Consider the following 19,524-nt stretch of genomic DNA (forward strand, 5'->3'; position numbering starts at 1 on the left):
TGTTAGGCATGCTTTAAGCCCGTGGATTTGAACCGGCGCAAGGACTATTGCGTTCGGGTCTTAGGCAAAGTGGAGCAGGTTATCTCCCAACTGTTGACTTCAAGGGGGGGGGGGAGCCCTTAAATGAAACACACAATTAAGAATATTGTAGCTCATGTAAACCCAACAAAACATGTCTTTCCCGTATCGCTCTCTACAGCTGCAACACGCGCTGTAACCTTCCAATACTTTGACTTCAGACCCCAAAGGCTCATTCCTCCATTGACTCCTGAGGCAGATGGATGCCAACCATTCCACCTTTCCTCCAAGGTCAAGAATGGTCAAACATGGTTCTCTCCCCCTGCTCCATTTTTAACACCATAATCATGGGAGGCAAGTTAGGCTGAGACGGTGACAAGCCCAAGTTCACCCACTGAACTTCATGGCTGAGGGGGGACTTTAACCCAGCTCCAGTACTCTAACCACTATGCCACACTTACTTACTTCCAAGCAAACCTGCATTGGGTAGGATTGTAAAATCATTTTTTAATAGAGGTAGGTAAACACACTGCATAGGAATGTAAGCTATGGCTTTCTAGCTGAATGAACATTTTGAGGTTAAGGCTTCAGAAATGCTACTATGGGGAACGCCAGCTACCAGATTCTCCATGTCTTTGTTCATGCTGTGTGCTTTCCGTGTGCTGGACTAGGCCTGGGAAAAGCATAGTTAAAATATGTATGGTCCCTGTGTGCTGCTACTTGCTTCTGAAGTGACATCACATAGAAGACATCCAACTATAATGCAAAATACATCTGATAAACTAAAATGGTATGTGGATTTTCTCTAAGCATACTTACAATCTTGGATATCTTGAGAATCACATAGGATAAGGTACAAACGACGCACTTTCCCACCAAACACACCGTGTTTTGGCAAATAGGCTTAGTTCCAGCAAAAACACAGCTTTCCAGATTTTGAAATTCGGCAGCTGGCCACACGGTATGAGAAGTCACAGTCCCACTGAGCATGAGAAAGGACCACAGCTCAGTTCCAATAACATGCTCAGAATGCAAAAGCTCCAGGCTCAATTTCTGGAATCTCTATTTAAAAGCATATTACTAATCAGCTGAGACAATGCTGAGCTAGACAGACTAGCAGTTCAACTCAGTAAAAAGCAGCTTCATATGATCATGTGCTGCTAATCACACAACACTCTGTATTGTGTTCCACCACAACCACAGGCAGTAGTGAGCCCCACACTCTCTCTCAAAGAAATGCCAACATATGCATGCAATTAAATTTTAAAAAGGACAGTGTCAGTTTCCCTGAAAGCGCTCTAGCTTCTACACAATCCCTCAGTTACATACATATAATTACTCATTTCCCCTTAATACAGACCTTTAGATATTTAGCTGCACTGTATTTCTGAAAGCTGTTAGTATCCAGAGTGCTGTACTGCTCTTAATCAACCCACAAATCATTGCAATGAACCTTGCAGCTGAAGACCTGATCACGTTTCACTGTGTTAAATATTTTATTTTTAAATAAGACTCACAGCAGAATTACAGTATACTGTATTTCAAGTGTTACCTGTATTAAGTTCAGTTACATTCCATTTCACTTTTCATGCGGTTTTCAAACATTAACAAGTACCTCACAAAAAATAAAAAAATCTTTTAAGTGAACTTTGATATCATCTGTATTTGTCGTTTCATACAATAATAAATACTCCAGTTCTCTCTGTTACAACATACTAGTGCTTTACAGCTTTCAGTTATGGTAGATCTTCGCAATTTTGCACTACTTAAAGACGTACTACAAAATGCCTTTTTCTACACTACACCTTTAAAATGGTTTCAGACCTGCTTATTAGTCACAGCTCCCAACCACAGAATGGCAATTGCAGTTTGAGATAAAACTGGCAAACATTTTCCAGTGAAGCCTCAGCATTGACAAAACTACAAGTCACGGTGTTCTTTTGGGAGAAACTGTCACATTTAAACTGGTTCCCAAGCAGTCTAAATTTGTAGTGCAACCTTGATGGTGATCTGCTAGCCACTTTAATTAGCATACTACTAACTTAAAATGGCTTGGATGTCAAATCTTGAAACATTTATTTAGAGGTGCCGTTAGAACAGCAGAATGTGTAGCCTAATGCTAAGCACCGGTAATCAGTTCAGAAAACTAAACCTGCCTATTTCAATTACAATGAGGCTTACTTTCTAGTAAGTTAGGGAAATTATTTTACTGATTTTAGCAGGAACTATGTGATTATATGGAGCAAAGTTTGCTGATAAATGAACAGGATAATATACTAGTAATTTTCTGGTCAATTCAAGTAGTTTATAGACCACATTGGAGTGCTGCACACAGTGTCACATTTAGTCAAGAAGTTCAAGTTTGTAAGTAGTAATCAGAACTGGGTCTTTGGACTACAAAATTAAGGACTGTTGGCTTCAATATGCAAGCCACTTTGCTCCAGAGTTCCCTCGCTGATCTACCACTGATGATTGTTTGTCTATTTCAGAGTTAAGTGGATTTTAGCTTACAAGTTTTGGATTGTAGCCTTTAGGCCACTTATTCAAGAACAGCCTCAGTGAATCGAGTTATGAGGTAACATCACATTACCACCCAATGTCAGTGGGTCCGACTTTTAATTTAGGGCTAATTCACAAGACATTCAAAAGGAGCAAACACAGTGTTTACATGTATGTCAATTCATACATTACCCATTGACACTGTACATGAAATTGAGAACCTATTTATACCAATTTCTATCTGGTACAAGCCAATAAGATTTATGGGGGGGGGGATTACATGTAGCTGTAGAGACATCACCTACTGTTTACATGATTTTTTTCAAACTTGTATTTTAAAAGTATTATGTGAACCAGCCCCAAGTATCTTTGGAATGGATAAAACCTCTGTGTGTGACAACAGGCTACTTCTCGTTCATGAATGACATCCAGCTCATCCCTGTCCATTATATGAAAATGTAACAAAGGAAGAAAGTACATGAATTACCAAGTTCTGAAATCCATAGTGCCACTTCCAGGTAATGTTTTCTGCTCCCAGGTTTGCTTTTGAAAAAATCTATCGCTGTTAAGCATCTATGGAGGGCAACAGTAAGCAAAGAATCCACGTAACTTTCAACAATTGAATCCATCAGTAGGATTGAATGAGGATTCAAATCTTGCTCAAATAAATAATGTCATCCCAGCATATTATTTCCATTCATTCATGTTATCCCTTTAAAAAGCAAAATCTGAGCACATAAAATGTTATGGTTTGAAGGTAGGCAGACAAGGTATACTATATATTGCACCAGACACTGAAATCTGACCATTACATTGCACTTTTTGATTTCAGGGTAGATCAGTTTTTAATAGCTGAGAAAATATTTTTCCTCTGTTGATGGGCAGCTGCTAACCTCATTACAACTGCCTGGAGGCTGTACGGGTTTCTTTCTGCTCAAGCACAGCCCCTGTAAGTCAGCAGAGAGGTCTCAGTAATTCTCAATGGTTTTAAAAGGAAAAAACAAAACACCCCAAATGTTTCAAACAATGCTGGTTCCCAACTCCTGTGTATTCCCATGCTTTGGGATATGAGATTGATGGATGGGAGTACTTCTGCCACGTTAAGTAGTCAATGTGGGAAACAGCCCCAAGATATTTAGGATTCCTCCAGAGCTTTTCAAGTAAAAGTGGAAATGTTTCACAAGTTTAAGGGTAGAGTGGTTTATAGTATAAAAATAACGACATCGTAACAAAACGAGACCTCATTTCAGCATCTCACAGAGTAAAGCTACACCAAAGAGGTGGGGTTGAAAGCACCGACTTTTGAGTGCAATTACAAAGAGAACTTCTTACAAAGGCGCTGGCAGTGTGTGTGTTTTGACATTCAAACGTATGCAACTTCTAAGAATCGGACGCAGAATTTGTGCAACTTTCGACAATCTCAAACAGGTAGTGATATATATCAGTCCTCCTGGCAATATCATACGCCGTCTCGTCCAAGTTGTTCTTGAGATTTGGCTTTAGGTAGCGATTCATGAGCAAGAGTTCGAGGGTTTCCTTGCTCTCCCGGTTCCCTGCTGCAAGGTGAAGTGGAGTCAGCAAGCCATTGGTCTGAGCATTGATATCTGCCCCATGCTGGAGCAAGAACGATGCTATCTTGGTGTTGTTCCACTTGCAGGCACTGTGCAGGGGAGTCCAGCTATCCACTGTCAAGGCATGGACATCCGCGCCGTGGGCAATCAGTTCCCGTACAACTTCCAAGTGCCCGTTATAGGCAGCCCGGTGGAGAGGGGTATAGAAATCTTCATCCTGGACATTTACTGGAGCAAGGTTTTGAGACAGGAGCCTTTGCACCGTGCTGAGCTGCGGGGGTGAAGAGACAAATAAGTTTCAGCAAGCCTGCAAGCTAGATGCATTGCATTTACAGCAAGAGTAGTACTGAAGACATTGAACCAATACTTTGCTCAGCTATAAAGCTCACGGAACTTCAGTCAAATTTATTCTATCTCAGCCTAATGATGCAACCTGTCCTGGACCATGTGTGATCACCGCCTGAGACCCTTTTTAGTGTGCCTCCCCCATGAGAGGGCCGCAGCAAGGCAACACAGAAAAGGCCTTTTCTGTAGTGGCTCCCCAGTTTGTGGGATGTTCTCCCCCACAAGACTCACCTGGCTCCTTTGTTACATATCTTTAGGCGCCAGAATGAAACGTTTTCTCTTCAACCAGGCGTTTGGCTTGCTAACATTCTATGGCTTTTAAAATGTGTTCCTTGGGAGTGATGTTATTGATTTGTTTGCTTCAGTTTTTATTATGCATTTCGTGTTTTCGTTTTGTATTATTATGTTGTGAATTGCCCTGTCATCTTCGGATGAAGGGTGGTATACAAAATTATTAAATAAACAGTAATAATGTTTATAATAATAATTAATTGTTAATAATAGTTGACTTAGATATGATGTTTTTGCCCCATCTCTCCTGGAAGTGCTTTGGAGTGATATACAGTGGTACCTCGGGTTACAGACACTTCGGGTTACATATGCTTCAGGTTACAGACTCCACTAACCCAGAAATAGTACCTTGGGTTAAGAACTTTGCTTCAGGATGAGAACAGAAATTGCGCAGCAGCAGCACAGCGGCAGCGGGGGCCCCATTAGCTAAAGTGGTGCTTCAGGTTAAGAACAGTTTCAGGTTAAGAACGGACCTCCAGAACGAATTAAGTTCTTAACCTGAGGTACCACTGTACATGTGTCTTCCCTTCCTGTTTTTCCCCCCTTACAACTGAATATACTGAGAGAAAGAGTGATTGGCCCGAGATCACTGAACAAGGTTTACGGCAGAGTGGGGATTTGAACCTGGGTCTCTCTGTTCCTAGCCTGACACTCTACCCACCACATTCCACTGGATCTCTATTGTGCAAGAGCCGTTGCAGGGACAGAATGAAGTAACACTGAAACCTCTTAAGAGAATTGCTTTGATTATAGCACACAATAAACAAGGATGTTTATTGGCCTTGGCTTCTGTGCAAAACCGCTTAAGAAGCATGGAGATGAAACATCAAATCCCACTTCGCAACTACAGTTTTTCTGCATAGCAGAAGCGTGTCACAGTGCCCCAAATCTGACAATAATCCAGGGCCTCACTAAACTTTATTTATGAAGCTAGGAATGGGCACCAGGTCTGAGCAACCCTCAGTTCCCTCACTGCACCCTGGTTTTGATTAGATGTTCCTGGTTGGTATTCAGCCAACCCTAAGTACTGTGACTTAGGGTTAACAAATCAGGAAAATAGCTTAAAAGGATCCAGTTCTTGGATAATATTTAAGTTAGCATCCACTGTGGTGCTCATCTTTTAGTTGGGTGGGGGCCGAGGCAGGGAGGTAGGCCTATTGTACTCTTAGATGAGCTTTTTAGGAATTTTGTAATGTATATTGTTTGCTAGATCTTTGCCTTCTAGTTTATTTTATCTCTTGGTATTGTATCCAATTAAAGCATTTTGAGACTTTTTTTGTACAAAGTGACTAACAAATGTAACGAATCATTCATTTGTGATAATAATAAATCCTCAACAACTTTGTGCCAAAGCCAGAACATGCTGAGAGGAGGGAGAACGGAAAGGAAGAGCGCTCAGTTTTGGCACTCATTATCAGCTTCATAAATCATGAAGCCTGGAATGATTGTCCACATCAGGTTTAAGAAATTTAGGTTTCTGGCACGACACACACAGCCCCAGTATGAATTTCCCAAATGTGATTAAGAAATGGCTTACTCTATTTTTTTCTGCTGCCCAAAGCAGAAGCTTATCTGGGTTGTTTTCCAGCTTCTTCTCTTGAGCCTGGTACCATTCCTCGGTTTTTTCTTCCTGGTCTTCATCGTCAGAATCTCCAGACCAAAGACTCTGTGTTCCTGTGGGGATCAGGTGCCGGTGGGTCTCCAACAATTCAAGCTGGTTAAAGCTCTCAGGAAAGTCTCTATAATCTTTTGCATCCTCCTCTATGTTCTTCTCTGAAGATTTCCCACTTTCATTCATTCTGCAGACTTGAGTTCTCAAGCCCCAATTTACACGTGAAATAATTCCTCCTCCTCCTCTTCTAGCTCATTTCATTTCCTGATTGTTCATCAGCAGAAGTTACAAGCACATAGAAACAGCTAGCAAAGGCTAGTGGCATAGATTGCATCAACATCATGGCAACCTTTAGAGAAAGAAAAATTAAGAAATGATTAATACAGTGACCAGTACACACAAAAAAGATAGAAGTTCTTAGCATTTAACAGTAAAAAAAGAAGAAAAAAATTAAGAATTGTGGCAGTGCAGGAGCAAAAAAAGGGAATCCTTCTGCTCTCAAATCCTGGCTTATATCAGACCTTACGGCTCCTATGAACCGTCAGCTAAAGTGAATAGGTATTGTATAAGACGGCATTTTATGGCATCACACAAAGCTTAGTCATTTTGTTAGATATCTTCGAGAGCATTGTGTGGCGAGACTGTGGCAATTACCTTATTTTTCGCTCTATAAGACGCACCAGACCACAAGACGCATCTAGTTTTGGGAGGAGGAAAACAATAAAAAAAAAATTCTGAATCTCAGAAGCCAGAACAGCAAGAGGGATTGCTGTGCAGTGAAAGCAGCAATCCCTCTTGCTGTTCTGGCTTCTGAGATAGCCTGCATTCAGCAGCCTGCATTCAGCAGCCTGCATTCGCTCCATAAGATGCACACACATTTCCCCTTACTTTTCAGGAGGGAAAAAAGTGAGTCGTATAGAGCAAAAAATATGGTATGTCCAAACTTAGGCCAGTAAGATTTCCTCCCTGTCCTTCCCAATCTTATTATTACTATTACTGATTAATTTACATGCCACTATCTATTTTTAAGTAAACCAAACAAGGAGGCTTACAAATATGAAGACAGCTATATAATAAAATGAAGGAAAAAACTATGGTTCAAGTTCACAATAAAATACAAACAAACTTGAAATACATAGTCAAAACATTCCAAAAGCAGTAAAAGAGTCTTGTGGCAGTGTAAAGAGTAACCAGTTTATTAGGGAACAAGTCTTAGTGGAATACAGTGCACTTCATCATATGCATTAGGCATTATCCTGCATTATCCACAACAAGTGCGCTGTGAACAGCCAGTGTGATTAACAGTCTACTTGTTTTGCTCCCCTCCAATATCGCTGTAGACAAACTCATAATACCATAATGCATTTGATGAAATGGGACTGCGGCTCATGAAAACCTATGGCGGCCTTCCCCAATCTGCTGCCCCCTTGTTTTTTTGTACTAATACTCCCATAATGCAATTAGCCATACAAGCTAATTGGTGGGGCGGGGGGATCTGACAGGCACCGATTGGGGGAAGGCTATCTCACATAATAGATCTGTCAGTCTTTACGATGCCACAAAGCTATTTATTATAATAAAATCAGACTCCTACAGAAGATTGCTTGAATAGAATACAGTGGTACCTCAGGTTAAGTACTTAATTCATTCCGGAGGTCCGTTCTTAACCTGAAACTGTTCTTAACCTGAAGCACCACTTTAGCTAATGGGGCCTCCTGCTGCTGCTGCACTGCCAGAGCACGATTTCTCTTCTCATCCTGAAGCAAAGTTCTTAACCTGAGCTACTATTTCTGGGTTAGCGGAGTCTGTAACCTGAAGCGTATGTAACCCAAGGTACCACTGTAGTCACTGCCACCCGTCTAAGAAGCAGATCGTGAGGGGATCAGTTAAAATTCTCTTGGGGTGCTGTTCCAAATCCTGGGCACCACACACTTCCGGGTTAGCGCCTCCAGCAATGGCGGATTTCCTCTGACCGGGAGGAATCCGCTTCGTGGAAATCAGGGTCTGGACCGCTACGGCGAGGCGGAGACCCATTAAAAACCACAGGCGGGAGAAGCCTGTGGACGTGGGATTCGGCTGGCACCTTTTGCGCCTCCCCTACTCACGGGGAAACCCGGTTTCAGGGATCCGGAGCGATGTGGGGTGAGCGGCGCAGTGCTTCGAATCGACTGCTTTTTTCACGAAGTGAAGCCGCATTGCTGTTGCCGGAGAGCGCTGACTTTTTCCTATGGACAATTGGACTTTAAACAACTACCCGTGAGTAGAATGGAAAATTGGATTACTAAACATCTTTAATTTGGCACCGAAGCGGGAAGGTTCCAAACAGGAAGTCCGCCTTCCGCTTTTGTAAATAGATTGAAGCAAAGATATTGTAAGCTAAAGTCTGGAAAGTCTTTCGTAAAGGATTAAATCTCCATCGGCTAAAATCACAAAACCCCTCTTAGAAGCAGGAGAAGAGGGGGAAAGTTTAGATTGTTTAAGCCTGCAGGAGAGTGAAGAAAGATAAATTACCACTGTTTTGAACCTGGGAACCGGCTGCCAGGGAGCGACGTATTGGGAAAGTTCATTGACTGTGAATAAAACGTATGTTGACAGATAGTTAAACAAGAGAAACATATTGATTCCAATGTTTCCTTTTGCACTTGAAAGGAGCAAAATATCTGAAAATCGAAATTAACTTTGTTAACTTTGTTGCTGGACCTGCTTTTAAAAAGACGGATACAAATAGAAACTGTTCCCCCTAGAGGGAGCTCTTGAAACTGTTGCAGGAGTGGAGCCTGGGAAGTCTCCAGCTGTAGAGATTAAAGACCGTGCGAATTAGACATTGACCTTGGACAAGAATGTGGACAGAAGAAGCCTTAGTGATTGCTTTTTGCAAAACAAGTGCCTTATTGGAACAGCTTCATGAGAAGATGGATGCGATGACTACCAGCATTGACAATTTTGGACAAAAAAGGATTGATTTGGGACAAAAAGTGAATACTTACAAAGAAACTACTCAGGAACTGACCCAGGTATCTGCTTTGACATGGCAAGCTGTGGAGAAGACAAAGGAGGAGGTTGTTGTTGAACCTCAAGCAATACAAGTGGAGAGAGCCTCGGCCTTGTATGAGCATAAGCTGTTGCTTTTGAAGACCGAATCTGGAGAAAGCCAGATTTGGAGAGATGGAGTCCCGCTTGGATTGGAGAAGGAAAGTTGGAAAGATCCCCTTATGCAGGGATGTTCTGGCCTTTGGGATCTGGTTTTGGGCCAGGGGGAGATTGGCGTGGCGGGGGCCTTTAACTTTGGAGGGAATTTGAAACGTGTTTTGAAATATGTTTTGGATTTTGGCCCTGTCTATGGAGAATGGGCTGACCTGTCAGGAAGGGACAGAGACATTGTTAGGTTGGAGTCTACCCGAGATCTACTCCTCAGTGACAAAGGAAGGAAATTAAGAACAAGATCAGCAGAAGACAAAGTAAAGTGTAGGTATAAATATGAAGAAGATCTACAGAAGGGACATGGAAAAGAGTTAAGAGCCTTGGACAGGAGATCTCCAGGTTGATGGACTAGATGGAATGGATAGAAAAGACTGACAGAACCCGAGACCAGGGTGAAGAGATGGTGGATGAAGATTGGAAGAAAGTTTAAAAATTTATTTAGAGAAATATTGTAAAATTTATGAGTGTTAGAAAAATGTTGGAATGAAACTATATGGCTTTAGTAGAAATGTTATAAGGAGTTATGTACAAATAAGTTTTAAGTTTTAGGGTTTTTTATGGTAAGATAAGGTTAAAATGAATTAAGATAATTAAATGACAGAAAATGGTGAAAGATGGAAAGGATTTGCTGAAATAATTAATAACTAGAATACAAAAAAGGGAGGTGTGAGGAGGTCGATGAAACAAGTTAATGAAAGATAAAGATATGGAAATATTGGATTTATTTTTAATTTTTTTGCTTTTGTTTTTGGTCTTGATGTATTGTGTGTTTTGTTCTCTTCTTTTTCTTTTTTATATGTATTGACTTGTATTGTTTAATCTCTTTTTTCTCTTTGTTTTTTTTCACTTTTTCTGTAATTTTAAACTTTCAATAAATATCATTAAAAAAAACAAAAACACAAATCCTGGGCACCACAGCCGACAAGATCAGTTAGCTACCCATGTGCCTTGCCTCAGAGGCAGGACCTGAAGGAAGGCCTCTCAAATAGAGCAAATATACGATCTCAACTTGAAGAATGTCCGTAAAATCTTCCATTCCATTGGATCCCTTCCAGTTGGGATTCACTGAAACTGCCTTGGTCGCACTGTTTGATGATATCCAGCAGGCTAGGGTTAGAAGTACTGTTTTGGGGGAACAGGAGGCGGGCAGGTGTGGAGGACTCCCTGGTCCTGAATGGGGTAACTGTGCCCCTGAAGGTCCAGGTGCGTAGCCTGGGAGTCATTTTGGACTCACAGCTGTCCATGGAGGTGCAGGGGTCAATTCTGTGTCCAGGGCAGCTGTTTACCAGCTCCATCTGGTACGCAGGCTGAGACCCTACCTGCCCGTGGACTCCCTCGTCAGAATGGTGCATGCTCTTGTTATCTCCTGCTTGGACTGCTGCAATGCACTCTACGTGAGGCTACTTTTGAAGGTGACCCAAAAACTACAACTAATCCAGAATGCAGCAGCTAAACTGGTGACTGGGAGCGGCCGCCAAGACCATATAACACCAGTCTTGAAAGACCTACATTGGCTCCCAGTACGTTTCCAGGCACAATTCTATTCCAACTCTATGATTCTATGAATTCAAAGTGTTGGTATGACCTTAAAGCCCTAAACGGCCTTGGTCCAGTATACCTGAAGGAGCGTCTCCACCCCCATCATTCTGCCCGGACGCTGAGGTCCAGCGCCGAGGGCCTTCTGGCTGTTCTCTCGCTGCGAGAAGCCAAGTTACAGGGAACCAGGCAGAGGACGTTCTTGATAGCGGCATCCGCCCTGTGGAACGCCTTCCCACCAGAAGTCAAAGAGAACAACAACTACCAGACTTTTAGAAGACATCTGAAGGCAGCCCTGCTTAGGGAAACTTTTAACGTTTAATGGACTACTGTATTTTGATATTTTGCTGGAAGCTGCCCAGAGTGGCTGGGGAAACTCAGCCAGATGGGTGGGGTATAAATAATAAATAATAATAATAATAATAATAATAATAATAATAATAATAATTATTACAAAAACCAATGCTGCAACAAAGAGATATAACAAAAGCATACAATTGTTGGGATACTGCCAGGGAGACAAAGGCATCAGGCAGCCTACACGATCAACTGGTAAGTGAAAATTATTGACCACATATTGGATTAGCACCAAATCATTGTTTTCAGTAGCTGGTCAGCAAATCAAGAACAGCAGAGGAGGAGTGGTACGGGAGCATGCAGACAGGCAGGAGGACCCCTACTCACTCAAGAGTTACAGTGGAGAGGTGTGCTTTTTGCGAGCACGCACACACACACACACACAGTGCCTGTGCTCATGGCAACTTCCCATGTGAGATAAGCTACTATCAGACTCAGTGGGAATCTCACTGAATGGGGTTTGCAGCCTTATGTGTGAGTAGCTCCTACTGAACTCAGCAGGTCTTACATCCAAGTAAGCATGCATAGGATCAGGCAAGGGGGGGTCAGATGCAAAAGGACAGGGCCCCCTCGCCTTTGGCAACTGTGTAGAAGAGGGATTTCAGCAGGTACAGCTTGTCACTCAAACTTCACACACTAAAATACCCTCTTCGGGTGGCGCTGTGGGTTAAACCACCGAGCCTAGGACTTGCCGATCAGAAGGTTGGCGGTTCGAATCCCCTCGACGGGGTGAGCTCCCGTTTTTGGTCGCAGCTCCTGCCAACCTAGCAGTTCGAAAGCACGTCAAAGTGCAAGTAGATAAACAGGTACCGCTCCGGCGGGAAGGTAAACGGCGTTTCCGTGCGCTGCTCTGGTTCGCCAGAAGCGGCTTAGACACGCTGGAAACACGACCCGGAAGCTGTACGCTGGTTCCCTTGGCCAATAAAGCGAGATGAGCGCCACAACCCCAGAGTCGGCCACGACTGGACCTAATGGTCAGGGGTGCCTTTACCTTTACACACTGGAAGATGAATGGTCCTCTTTTGCAGCTAGCTGCCCTAGCTCAGGCCACAAGAAGCCTGTACCTGCTTTGTATATTGTAAACAAAAACTATATTAAGCCTCAACAGGGCCGGCTTACCCATAGGCACTAGGGGTGTGCGGCACCTGGGCTCTCAGGAGCGCCAGGCCGAGTCTGGAGACTGAAGAACCAGGTCAGCCGACAGCCGCTGCAGGGCAGAGCAGAGCCTGTCAGAGCGCCACAGGCTTTTCTGCTGCTGGTGCTGAGGCAGCCAGCTGGCTCCACCCTCCTTTGCGCCTGGGATTGGTGGGCTGTCGAGAGGCCCGCCCAGCGCACGCATGCTGCTCACACGAGGCATGCAGCTTCCCTCCCAAGCCTCCATGGGGATTGCTTTCCTCCCGCAGTGGCATGGGAGAGAGTTGCGTGCCCCCCAAAAGCTCAACAACTTTGGCCTGCCCTCCCCCCAAATTGGGGGCGCTGGGCAGTTTTTTGCACCCTGGCACCGCATATGCTAAAGACGGCCCCGAGCTTCAACATGCAAAACAATCGCCTAAGAATTGCTCAAGGCTCTACCAGAAAGAAAGTGGCTTTTTGGGTTGCAATCTTCACATTACTTAGAATCATAGAATCATAGAGTTGGAATAGACCACAAGGGCCATCGAGTCCAACCCCCTGCCAAGCAGGAAACACCATCAGAGCACTCCTGACATATGGTTGTCAAGCCTCTGTTTAAAGACCTCCAAAGAAGGAGACTCCACCACACTCCTTGGCAGCAACTTCCACTGTCAAACAGCTCTTACTGTCAGGAAGTTCTTCCTAATGTTTAGGTGGAATCTTCTTTCTTGTAGTTTGGATCCATTGCTCCGTGTCCGCTTCTCTGGAGCAGCAGAAAACAACCTTTCTCCCTCCTCTATGTGACATCCTTTTATATATTTGAACATGGCTATCATATCACCCCTTAACCTCCTCTTCTCCAGGCTAAACATGCCCAGCTCCCTTAGCCGTTCCTCATAAGGCATCGTTTCCAGGCCTTTGACCATTTTGGTTGCCCTCCTCTGGACACGTTCCAGTTTGTCAGTGTCCTTCTTGAACTGTGGTGCCCAGAACTGGACACAGTACTCCAGGTGAGGTCTGACCAGAGCAGAATACAGTGGCACTATTACTTCCCTTGATCTAGATGCTATACTCCTATTGATGCATACTTAAAGGTAAAGGTACCCCTGCCCGTACGGGCCAGTCGTGTCTGACTCTGGGGTTACGCGCCCATCTTGCTTAAGAGGCCAGCGCTGTCCGAAGACACTTCTGGGTCACGTGGCAAGCGTGACAAGCTGCATCTGGCGAGCCAGCGCAGCACACGGAAACGCTGTTTACCTTCCCGCTAGTAAGCGGTCCCTATTTATCTACTTGCACCCGGGGGTGCTTTCGAACTACTAGGTTGGCAGGCGCTGGGTACTTATGCCAGAGCTAAAAACTAAAGTGGTACCTCGAGTTAAGTACTTAATTCATTCCGGAGGTCTGTTCTTAACCTGAAACTGTTCTTAACCTGAAGCACTACTTTAGCTAATGGGGCCTCCTGCTGCCGCTGTGCTGCCAGAGCCCGATGTCTGTCCTTATCCTGAAGCAAAGTTCTTAACCTGAAGCACTATTTCTGGCTTAGTGGAGTGTGTAACCTGAAGCGTATGTAACCTGAAGCGTAAGTAACCCGAGGTACCACTGTACGCTCTGCTCTTTTTGGTGCCTGCTAAATACATTGTTTACACACGCCATCCCAGGTGCTTAGAAATGCTGACGTGAGTTTTGATCTGATTTAGCGTTCTAACTTTCTGCATGTTATAATGTACGGTAAACGTTCTTCTGATTTTACGCTTTCTGTAAACCACTTTGAGGTTTGTTACTTTGCTGGTAAAATCAAGCGGTGTATAAATTTTAGGAGGTAAAATAAAAAATACCCAGCTGCATCCTGGTTTCCAAGGAAACTGACATTTGCGCTCCTCCGCTTGCAAAATCCCACTACTCGCTGCAGCAACTTACCTTGAGCAAGAAGTCCCATTGAACTCAGCGTTGCTTAGCAGACACATGCCGTGATTCTCTCTCTCTCTCTTTGCAACAAGCTGCAGCGCTCCAGAAGCATCAGGTTTCCAAAGGCTGGCAAAATAAAAAGCAATCCATTAACCCATCATATTTCAAAAATAATAATTAATATCCCTTGCCTTCCCCCTTTTTTTGCAAGCGACGCCCGAAAGACGGAGCCCCTCGGCTGGAACCTCCGCAGGGCTTTCGCAGCAGCCCGCCTCGGACGCGCCGCGGGGAAAACCCACCCCCGCCTCCAGCCCGGGGGAAGGGGCGGGGCCAAGGAATGACCGGCAGCAACCCCAGGCGCCGGGGGACTTCCGGCCTTCCTCGGGCCTTTCGTGTCACTCTTTCACCCTTGCTGCGGCTGCGCAGTGGGGATTGCCTGCAGTGCTTGGGGAACGGGGTTTAGAAGAGGAGAGGGGGCGTGGCCTGAAGCGCGCATTGGGTACGAAGGAAAAAGGAGGAGCTTAGCTCGGAGGCGGGGGGGGGCGGGGTTCAGGACGCTGGTCGCGAGATGGGCCTTGCCCTTGCGCGTGCGCGCCCGGAAAGGGGCGGAGTTATTTCTCTCTCTCCCTTCCCCGCTCCCAATAGCCGCGGCGCTATGGAAACTGGAGGCGTTGCGTCGTAGGCCGCGCGCCGGGAAGGAGGGTAAGAGCGCGGGAAGCGTGAGGCGGCATGAGGGGAGCTGGGTCTCCGGTAGAGGCTGCGGCCTAGTCCGCCCGTTCCCGCCCTCCGAGGGAGAAGTTTCGCTTTTGAAGTAGAATTCAGACATCTTCCCCATCCCCCACCCCCAAAATAGCCTGCGCCTCCAGGGAAAGAGAGGAAATAACTGGACCAAAAAAGGGTCTCTTCCCACGCGCAGAAGGCTACGTGTCTTGCGTAACACACTTGTTCCATTGATCCCTCCCTCACGTCGAGGCTGCAGTACATTCCATAGAAGTGTAAGGGCCCACGGAAGTCATCTAGTCGAGCTGCCTGCAATGCAGGAATCTTTTGCCCAATACGGGGCTCGAACTCATGGCCCTGACTGAGATTTAAGAGCAGGCATAAGCAAACTCGGCCCTCCAGATGTTTTTGGCCTACAACTCCCATCTGGCGGACTGTCTCGCCAGAGTGGTGCATGCTCTAGTTATCTCCTGCTTGGACTACTGCAACGCGCTCTACGTGGGGCTACCTTTGAAGGTGACCCAGAAACTGCAATTAATCCAGAATGCGGCAGCTAGACTGGTGACTGGGAGTGGCCGCCGGGACCACATAACACCGGTCCTGAGAGATCTGCATTGGCTGCCAGTACGTTTCCGAGCACAATTCAAAGTGTTGCTGCTGACCTTTAAAGCCCTAAACGGCCTCGGCCCAGGATACCTGAAGGAGCGTCTCCACCCCCATCGTTCAGCCCGGACACTGAGATCCAGCGGCGAGGGCCTTCTGGCAGTTCCCTCACTGTGAGAAGTGAGGTTACAGGGAACCAGACAGAGGGCCTTCTCGGTAGTGGCACCCGCCCTGTGGAACACCCTCCCTTCAGATGTGAAGGAAATAAGCAGCTATCCTATCTTTAAAAGACATCTGAAGGCAGCCCTGTTTAGGGAAGTTTTAAATATTTAATGCTGTATTGTTTTTAACACTCGATTGGGAGCCGCCCAGAGTGGCTGGGGAAACTCGGGGTATAAATAATAAAATTATTATTATTATTATCATCATGATTCCTAGCTAACAGGACCAGTGGTCAGGGATGATGGGAATTGTAGTCTCAAAACATCTGGAGGGCCAAGTTTGCCTATGCCTGTTTAAGAGCCTCACGCTCTAGTACCGATGGAGCTACCCCAGAGAGTAGTTTTCTGCCCATAGAGGATGTTGCCTGCCGTGTCTCTCCATGAGTCTGTGCTTTGGCAAGTGCCTCTTTTCCAGGGGAAAAGCAGCAGGTGTTTCTATTTGGGTGTGATCAATCTGTCACCCCGGGACTTCAGCAGAAGAAGTTTGTTTGTTGCCTTCGTTAGCTTCCTTCCTGCAGTGGCCCAAAGTGGCTTGCCTGAAGGTTGGTTAAGAACATTTGATGGAAATCTAAAAGCGCAGCTGAATAGATAAAAGGCAGTACTAGAAGAGGTCACAGAGTGTGTATGGAGGGAGAAGAAACCACCCAGAAGGCCTGATCTTGTATTTGCATTTTCCTCACCTCATGTGGTGGTTGCCCGCTGTGCCTCTTCATGATGCAGTGTTCTGGCTGTGCCGCTTCCTGAATAAGCCTCTGGCATCACATTGATCATTTGATCACCCTTCATGTTAAGATTAAAGTTGAATTAGCTGCCCATAGTGGAGGTTGCCTGCTGTGTATCTGCTAATCAAGTATCTGGAATTCCATAGGCTGTGGTCATTATCACGCCTCATGCCAACATCTCAGCAGAATCATCTACCTACAGGAGAAGTTGCTTGCTGTGTCCATGCATGAGTGGATTATCAGTGGTGTTATCCCAGTTTTGATGTGCTTATCTTTTAGGGCCTGCTTTGTTGTCCTTTTGGTGCCAGGCAGAATAATTTTTAAAAGAAACTAACAGGCCTTTTGGACTTAATTTTAGCCCTGATTGTTGTTATTAATCTGGATCTTACGATTTTGTTGCCTTTTTCGTCTGTCTGTTTTACAATCATTTTTTTTTTTACCTATATTTTTATTTTTATGTAAACTACTCTGGGAATTCCTATTGAATTATTATATTTTTTTATAATAAACAAACAAATAATGTTTCATTTGTTGGAGCAAAACTCAAAAGATGTGCTTCCAAAATACTTAAACAACACTTCACTTGAATTAGGTGTTTGCAAAACACTCCAGCATTACTTGAATTCAGCATAAGGGAAAGAAGTTACCCAATTTGCTTCTTTCTCTTCCTGTTGTGTTTTTGCAGGATACAGTAGCAAGACACTGCTCGCATTTGCTGCAAAAGCTTGACTCAGGAGAAATAAAACACGTCCTTTTTCCCTCTAGAAGGAAATGAAGTACAGTAGTACCTCGGGTTAAGAACTTAATTACCACATTTTTTGCTCTATAAGACTCACTTTTTCCCTTCTAAAAAGTAAGGGGAAATGTATGTGCGTCTTATGGAGCGAATGCAGGCTTGCACAGCTATCCTAGAAGCCAGAACAGCAAGAGGGATTGCTGCTTTCACTGCGCAGTGATCCCTCTTGCTGTTCTGGCTTCTGGGATTCAGAATATTGTTTGTCTTGTTTTCCTCCTCCAAAAACTAGGTGCATCTTATGGTCTGGTGCGTCTTATAGAGCAAAAAATACAGTAGTTCCGGAGGTCCATTCTTAACCTGAAACTGTTCTTAACCTGAGGTACCACTTTAGCTAATGGAGCATCCCGCTGCCACCACGCGAGTTCTGTTCTCATCCTGAAGCAAAGTTCTTAACCCGAGGTACAATTTCTGGGTTAGCGGAGTCTGTAACCTGAAGCGTCTGTAACCCAAGTTACCACTGTAGTTTTTATTCAGCATGAGATTTTTTCTTCAAAAAAGACCAGTAGTGTTTAGCTGCTGCTTCCTGCAAAGGCCCAATGGAAAGGGAGAAAAACAAATCTTTACTTCCACCCCCAAAGTTCTCTGAGATAGAAAAACAACAACAAAAAACAATCTTACTGCCACTGTCAACCTCCACAGAGGATGGAGAAGAAAATAATCAATGTTTTCTCAAAAAGCAAACATGATTTTGGGTGAATGCTTAGAGGTGCTTGTCATTGGTGAGGAGGCAGGTGCAGTTAAACTCTGCTTATGCATTGATCATTCCATTAGGTGTGATTGGATCATTCTGCCATTCTCTATGCCAGGATCCCAACATGGAGGAGGCTTCCCATTCTCACTGTATGATTCATAGTGCCTTTCAAATCTTTCTGGGGACAGGTAATTCTGCCTCAGTCTATTCCTGAGGATGTGTTTGGATAGATAAGTTACTATAGATACCAAGATTGCAGTAGAATTGCATGATCTCAAAAGAGGAATGCAGGTCAAATTTTGAGTCACCACGCCAGGCTCAAGCCTTAGCTTGTCTTCCTCCATAGGTGGGGCTGTCACTTTTCAAGGTGAGGCTTCAAAGAAATTAACAGAAAAACCAGTAATTTCTTTATGACCAACAGAAAACCAACATTGTCACAAAGACCAAGTTTATGTGTTCTTAGGGCTGCGAGTTTTCCAAAGGAAACTTAGAGGGACTTTCTTTTGTGTGTAGACAACATGCATAGGCCATGCTGATTATGACTTTATGCTGTTAAAGAAGTCTCAATGCAAATGTTAAAGAAGTCTCAATGCAAAGCAGTTGTATGCATGTTTACTCAGGAGAAAGTCCTACTGTTTCAGTGGAGCTACCTTATTTTTCACTCTATAAGATGCACCAGACCATAAGACGCACCTAGTTTTTGGAGGAGGAAAACAAGAAAAACAATATTCTGAATCCCAGAAGCCAGAACAGCAAGAGGGATCTGGCTTCTGGGATAGCCTCTTGCTGTTCTGTCTTCTGGAACAGCTGCGCGAAGCCTCTTCAGGGCAGCAGGATGAAGGCTCCCCCTGCCCTCAAGAGGTTTCACACGGCTAAGCCAGAAGCCAAGACAGCAAGCAGGATCACTGCACAGCGATCCCTCTTGCTGTCCTGGCTTATGGGATAGCCGCGCGCAGCCTCTCCCGGGCAGCGGGATGAAGGCTCCTCCAAGAGCCGAGCTCCCTTTAAAGAGTGCACGGAGCGTGTGTGCGGCTCTTGGCTTTTCCCCGAGGAGGGAGAAGGGCAGCCATTCTCCCTCCTTGGGGAAAAGCCCCCAAGAGCCGCACACTCACTCCACGCGGCTCTTTAAAGGGAGCACTGAGCAGAGCCTCCCACCTGCATTCGCTCCATAAGATGCACACACATTTCCCCTTACTTTTTGGAGGGGAAAAGTGCGTCTTATAGAGCGAAAAATACGGCAAGTGTCTTTAGAGCTGTAACCGGAGGTGTTTGTAACCTGAGGTACCACTGTATCAGTTTTATACTTTGCCTATAGATTGTCAT

General features: G+C 44.8%; 2 protein-coding genes across 6 annotated transcripts in view; one reads left to right on the plus strand and one right to left on the minus strand.

Moving 5' to 3' along the window:
• Window positions 1–3,692: 3,692 nt before the first annotated feature.
• On the minus strand, window positions 3,693–14,900 carry ANKRD49 (ankyrin repeat domain 49). 2 transcript variants are annotated; one of them, XM_081197722.1, is made up of 4 exons: window positions 14,748–14,900; window positions 14,461–14,574; window positions 6,262–6,600; window positions 3,693–4,359 (listed from the first exon to the last, which is right to left on the minus strand). In XM_081197722.1, the coding sequence occupies exons 3-4, from the start codon at window positions 6,520–6,522 to the stop codon at window positions 3,898–3,900; spliced, it is 723 nt and encodes a 240-aa protein (XP_081053848.1). In that variant the 5' UTR covers window positions 6,523–6,600; window positions 14,461–14,574; window positions 14,748–14,900; the 3' UTR covers window positions 3,693–3,897. The 2 variants fall into 2 exon arrangements, with proteins under 2 accessions (XP_081053848.1, XP_081053847.1); XM_081197721.1 differs by having other exon boundaries at window positions 6,262–6,685; window positions 14,748–14,899.
• A 108-nt stretch (window positions 14,901–15,008) lies between these two features.
• Window positions 15,009–19,524, plus strand: part of MRE11 (MRE11 homolog, double strand break repair nuclease) — a 30,686-nt gene continuing 26,170 nt past the window's right edge. For 2 of the 4 annotated variants that reach the window (XM_081197654.1, XM_081197656.1), the window contains exons 1-2: window positions 15,015–15,150; window positions 18,282–18,389. The gene's annotated coding sequence lies outside the window, so the exon portion shown is untranslated. Of the gene's footprint in view, window positions 15,151–18,281; window positions 18,390–19,524 lie in introns of all 4 variants that reach the window. The other 2 variants (XM_081197653.1, XM_081197655.1) reach the window with 2 other exon arrangements.

This window comes from Podarcis bocagei (genome assembly GCF_964188305.1).
Source record: "Podarcis bocagei genome assembly, chromosome: 6".
NCBI lineage: Eukaryota > Metazoa > Chordata > Lepidosauria > Squamata > Lacertidae > Podarcis > Podarcis bocagei.

Excerpts from the sequence above, each read along its gene's own strand:
- ANKRD49 (XM_081197722.1), bottom strand. The coding sequence starts at position 6,522 with ATGAATGAAAGTGGGAAATCTTCAGAGAAGAACATAGAGGAGGATGCA. Across the intron at positions 4,360-6,261 it reads GGGCAGCAGAAAAAAATAGA|CTCAGCACGGTGCAAAGGCT; the intron begins GTAAGCCATTTC and ends TCACCCCCGCAG.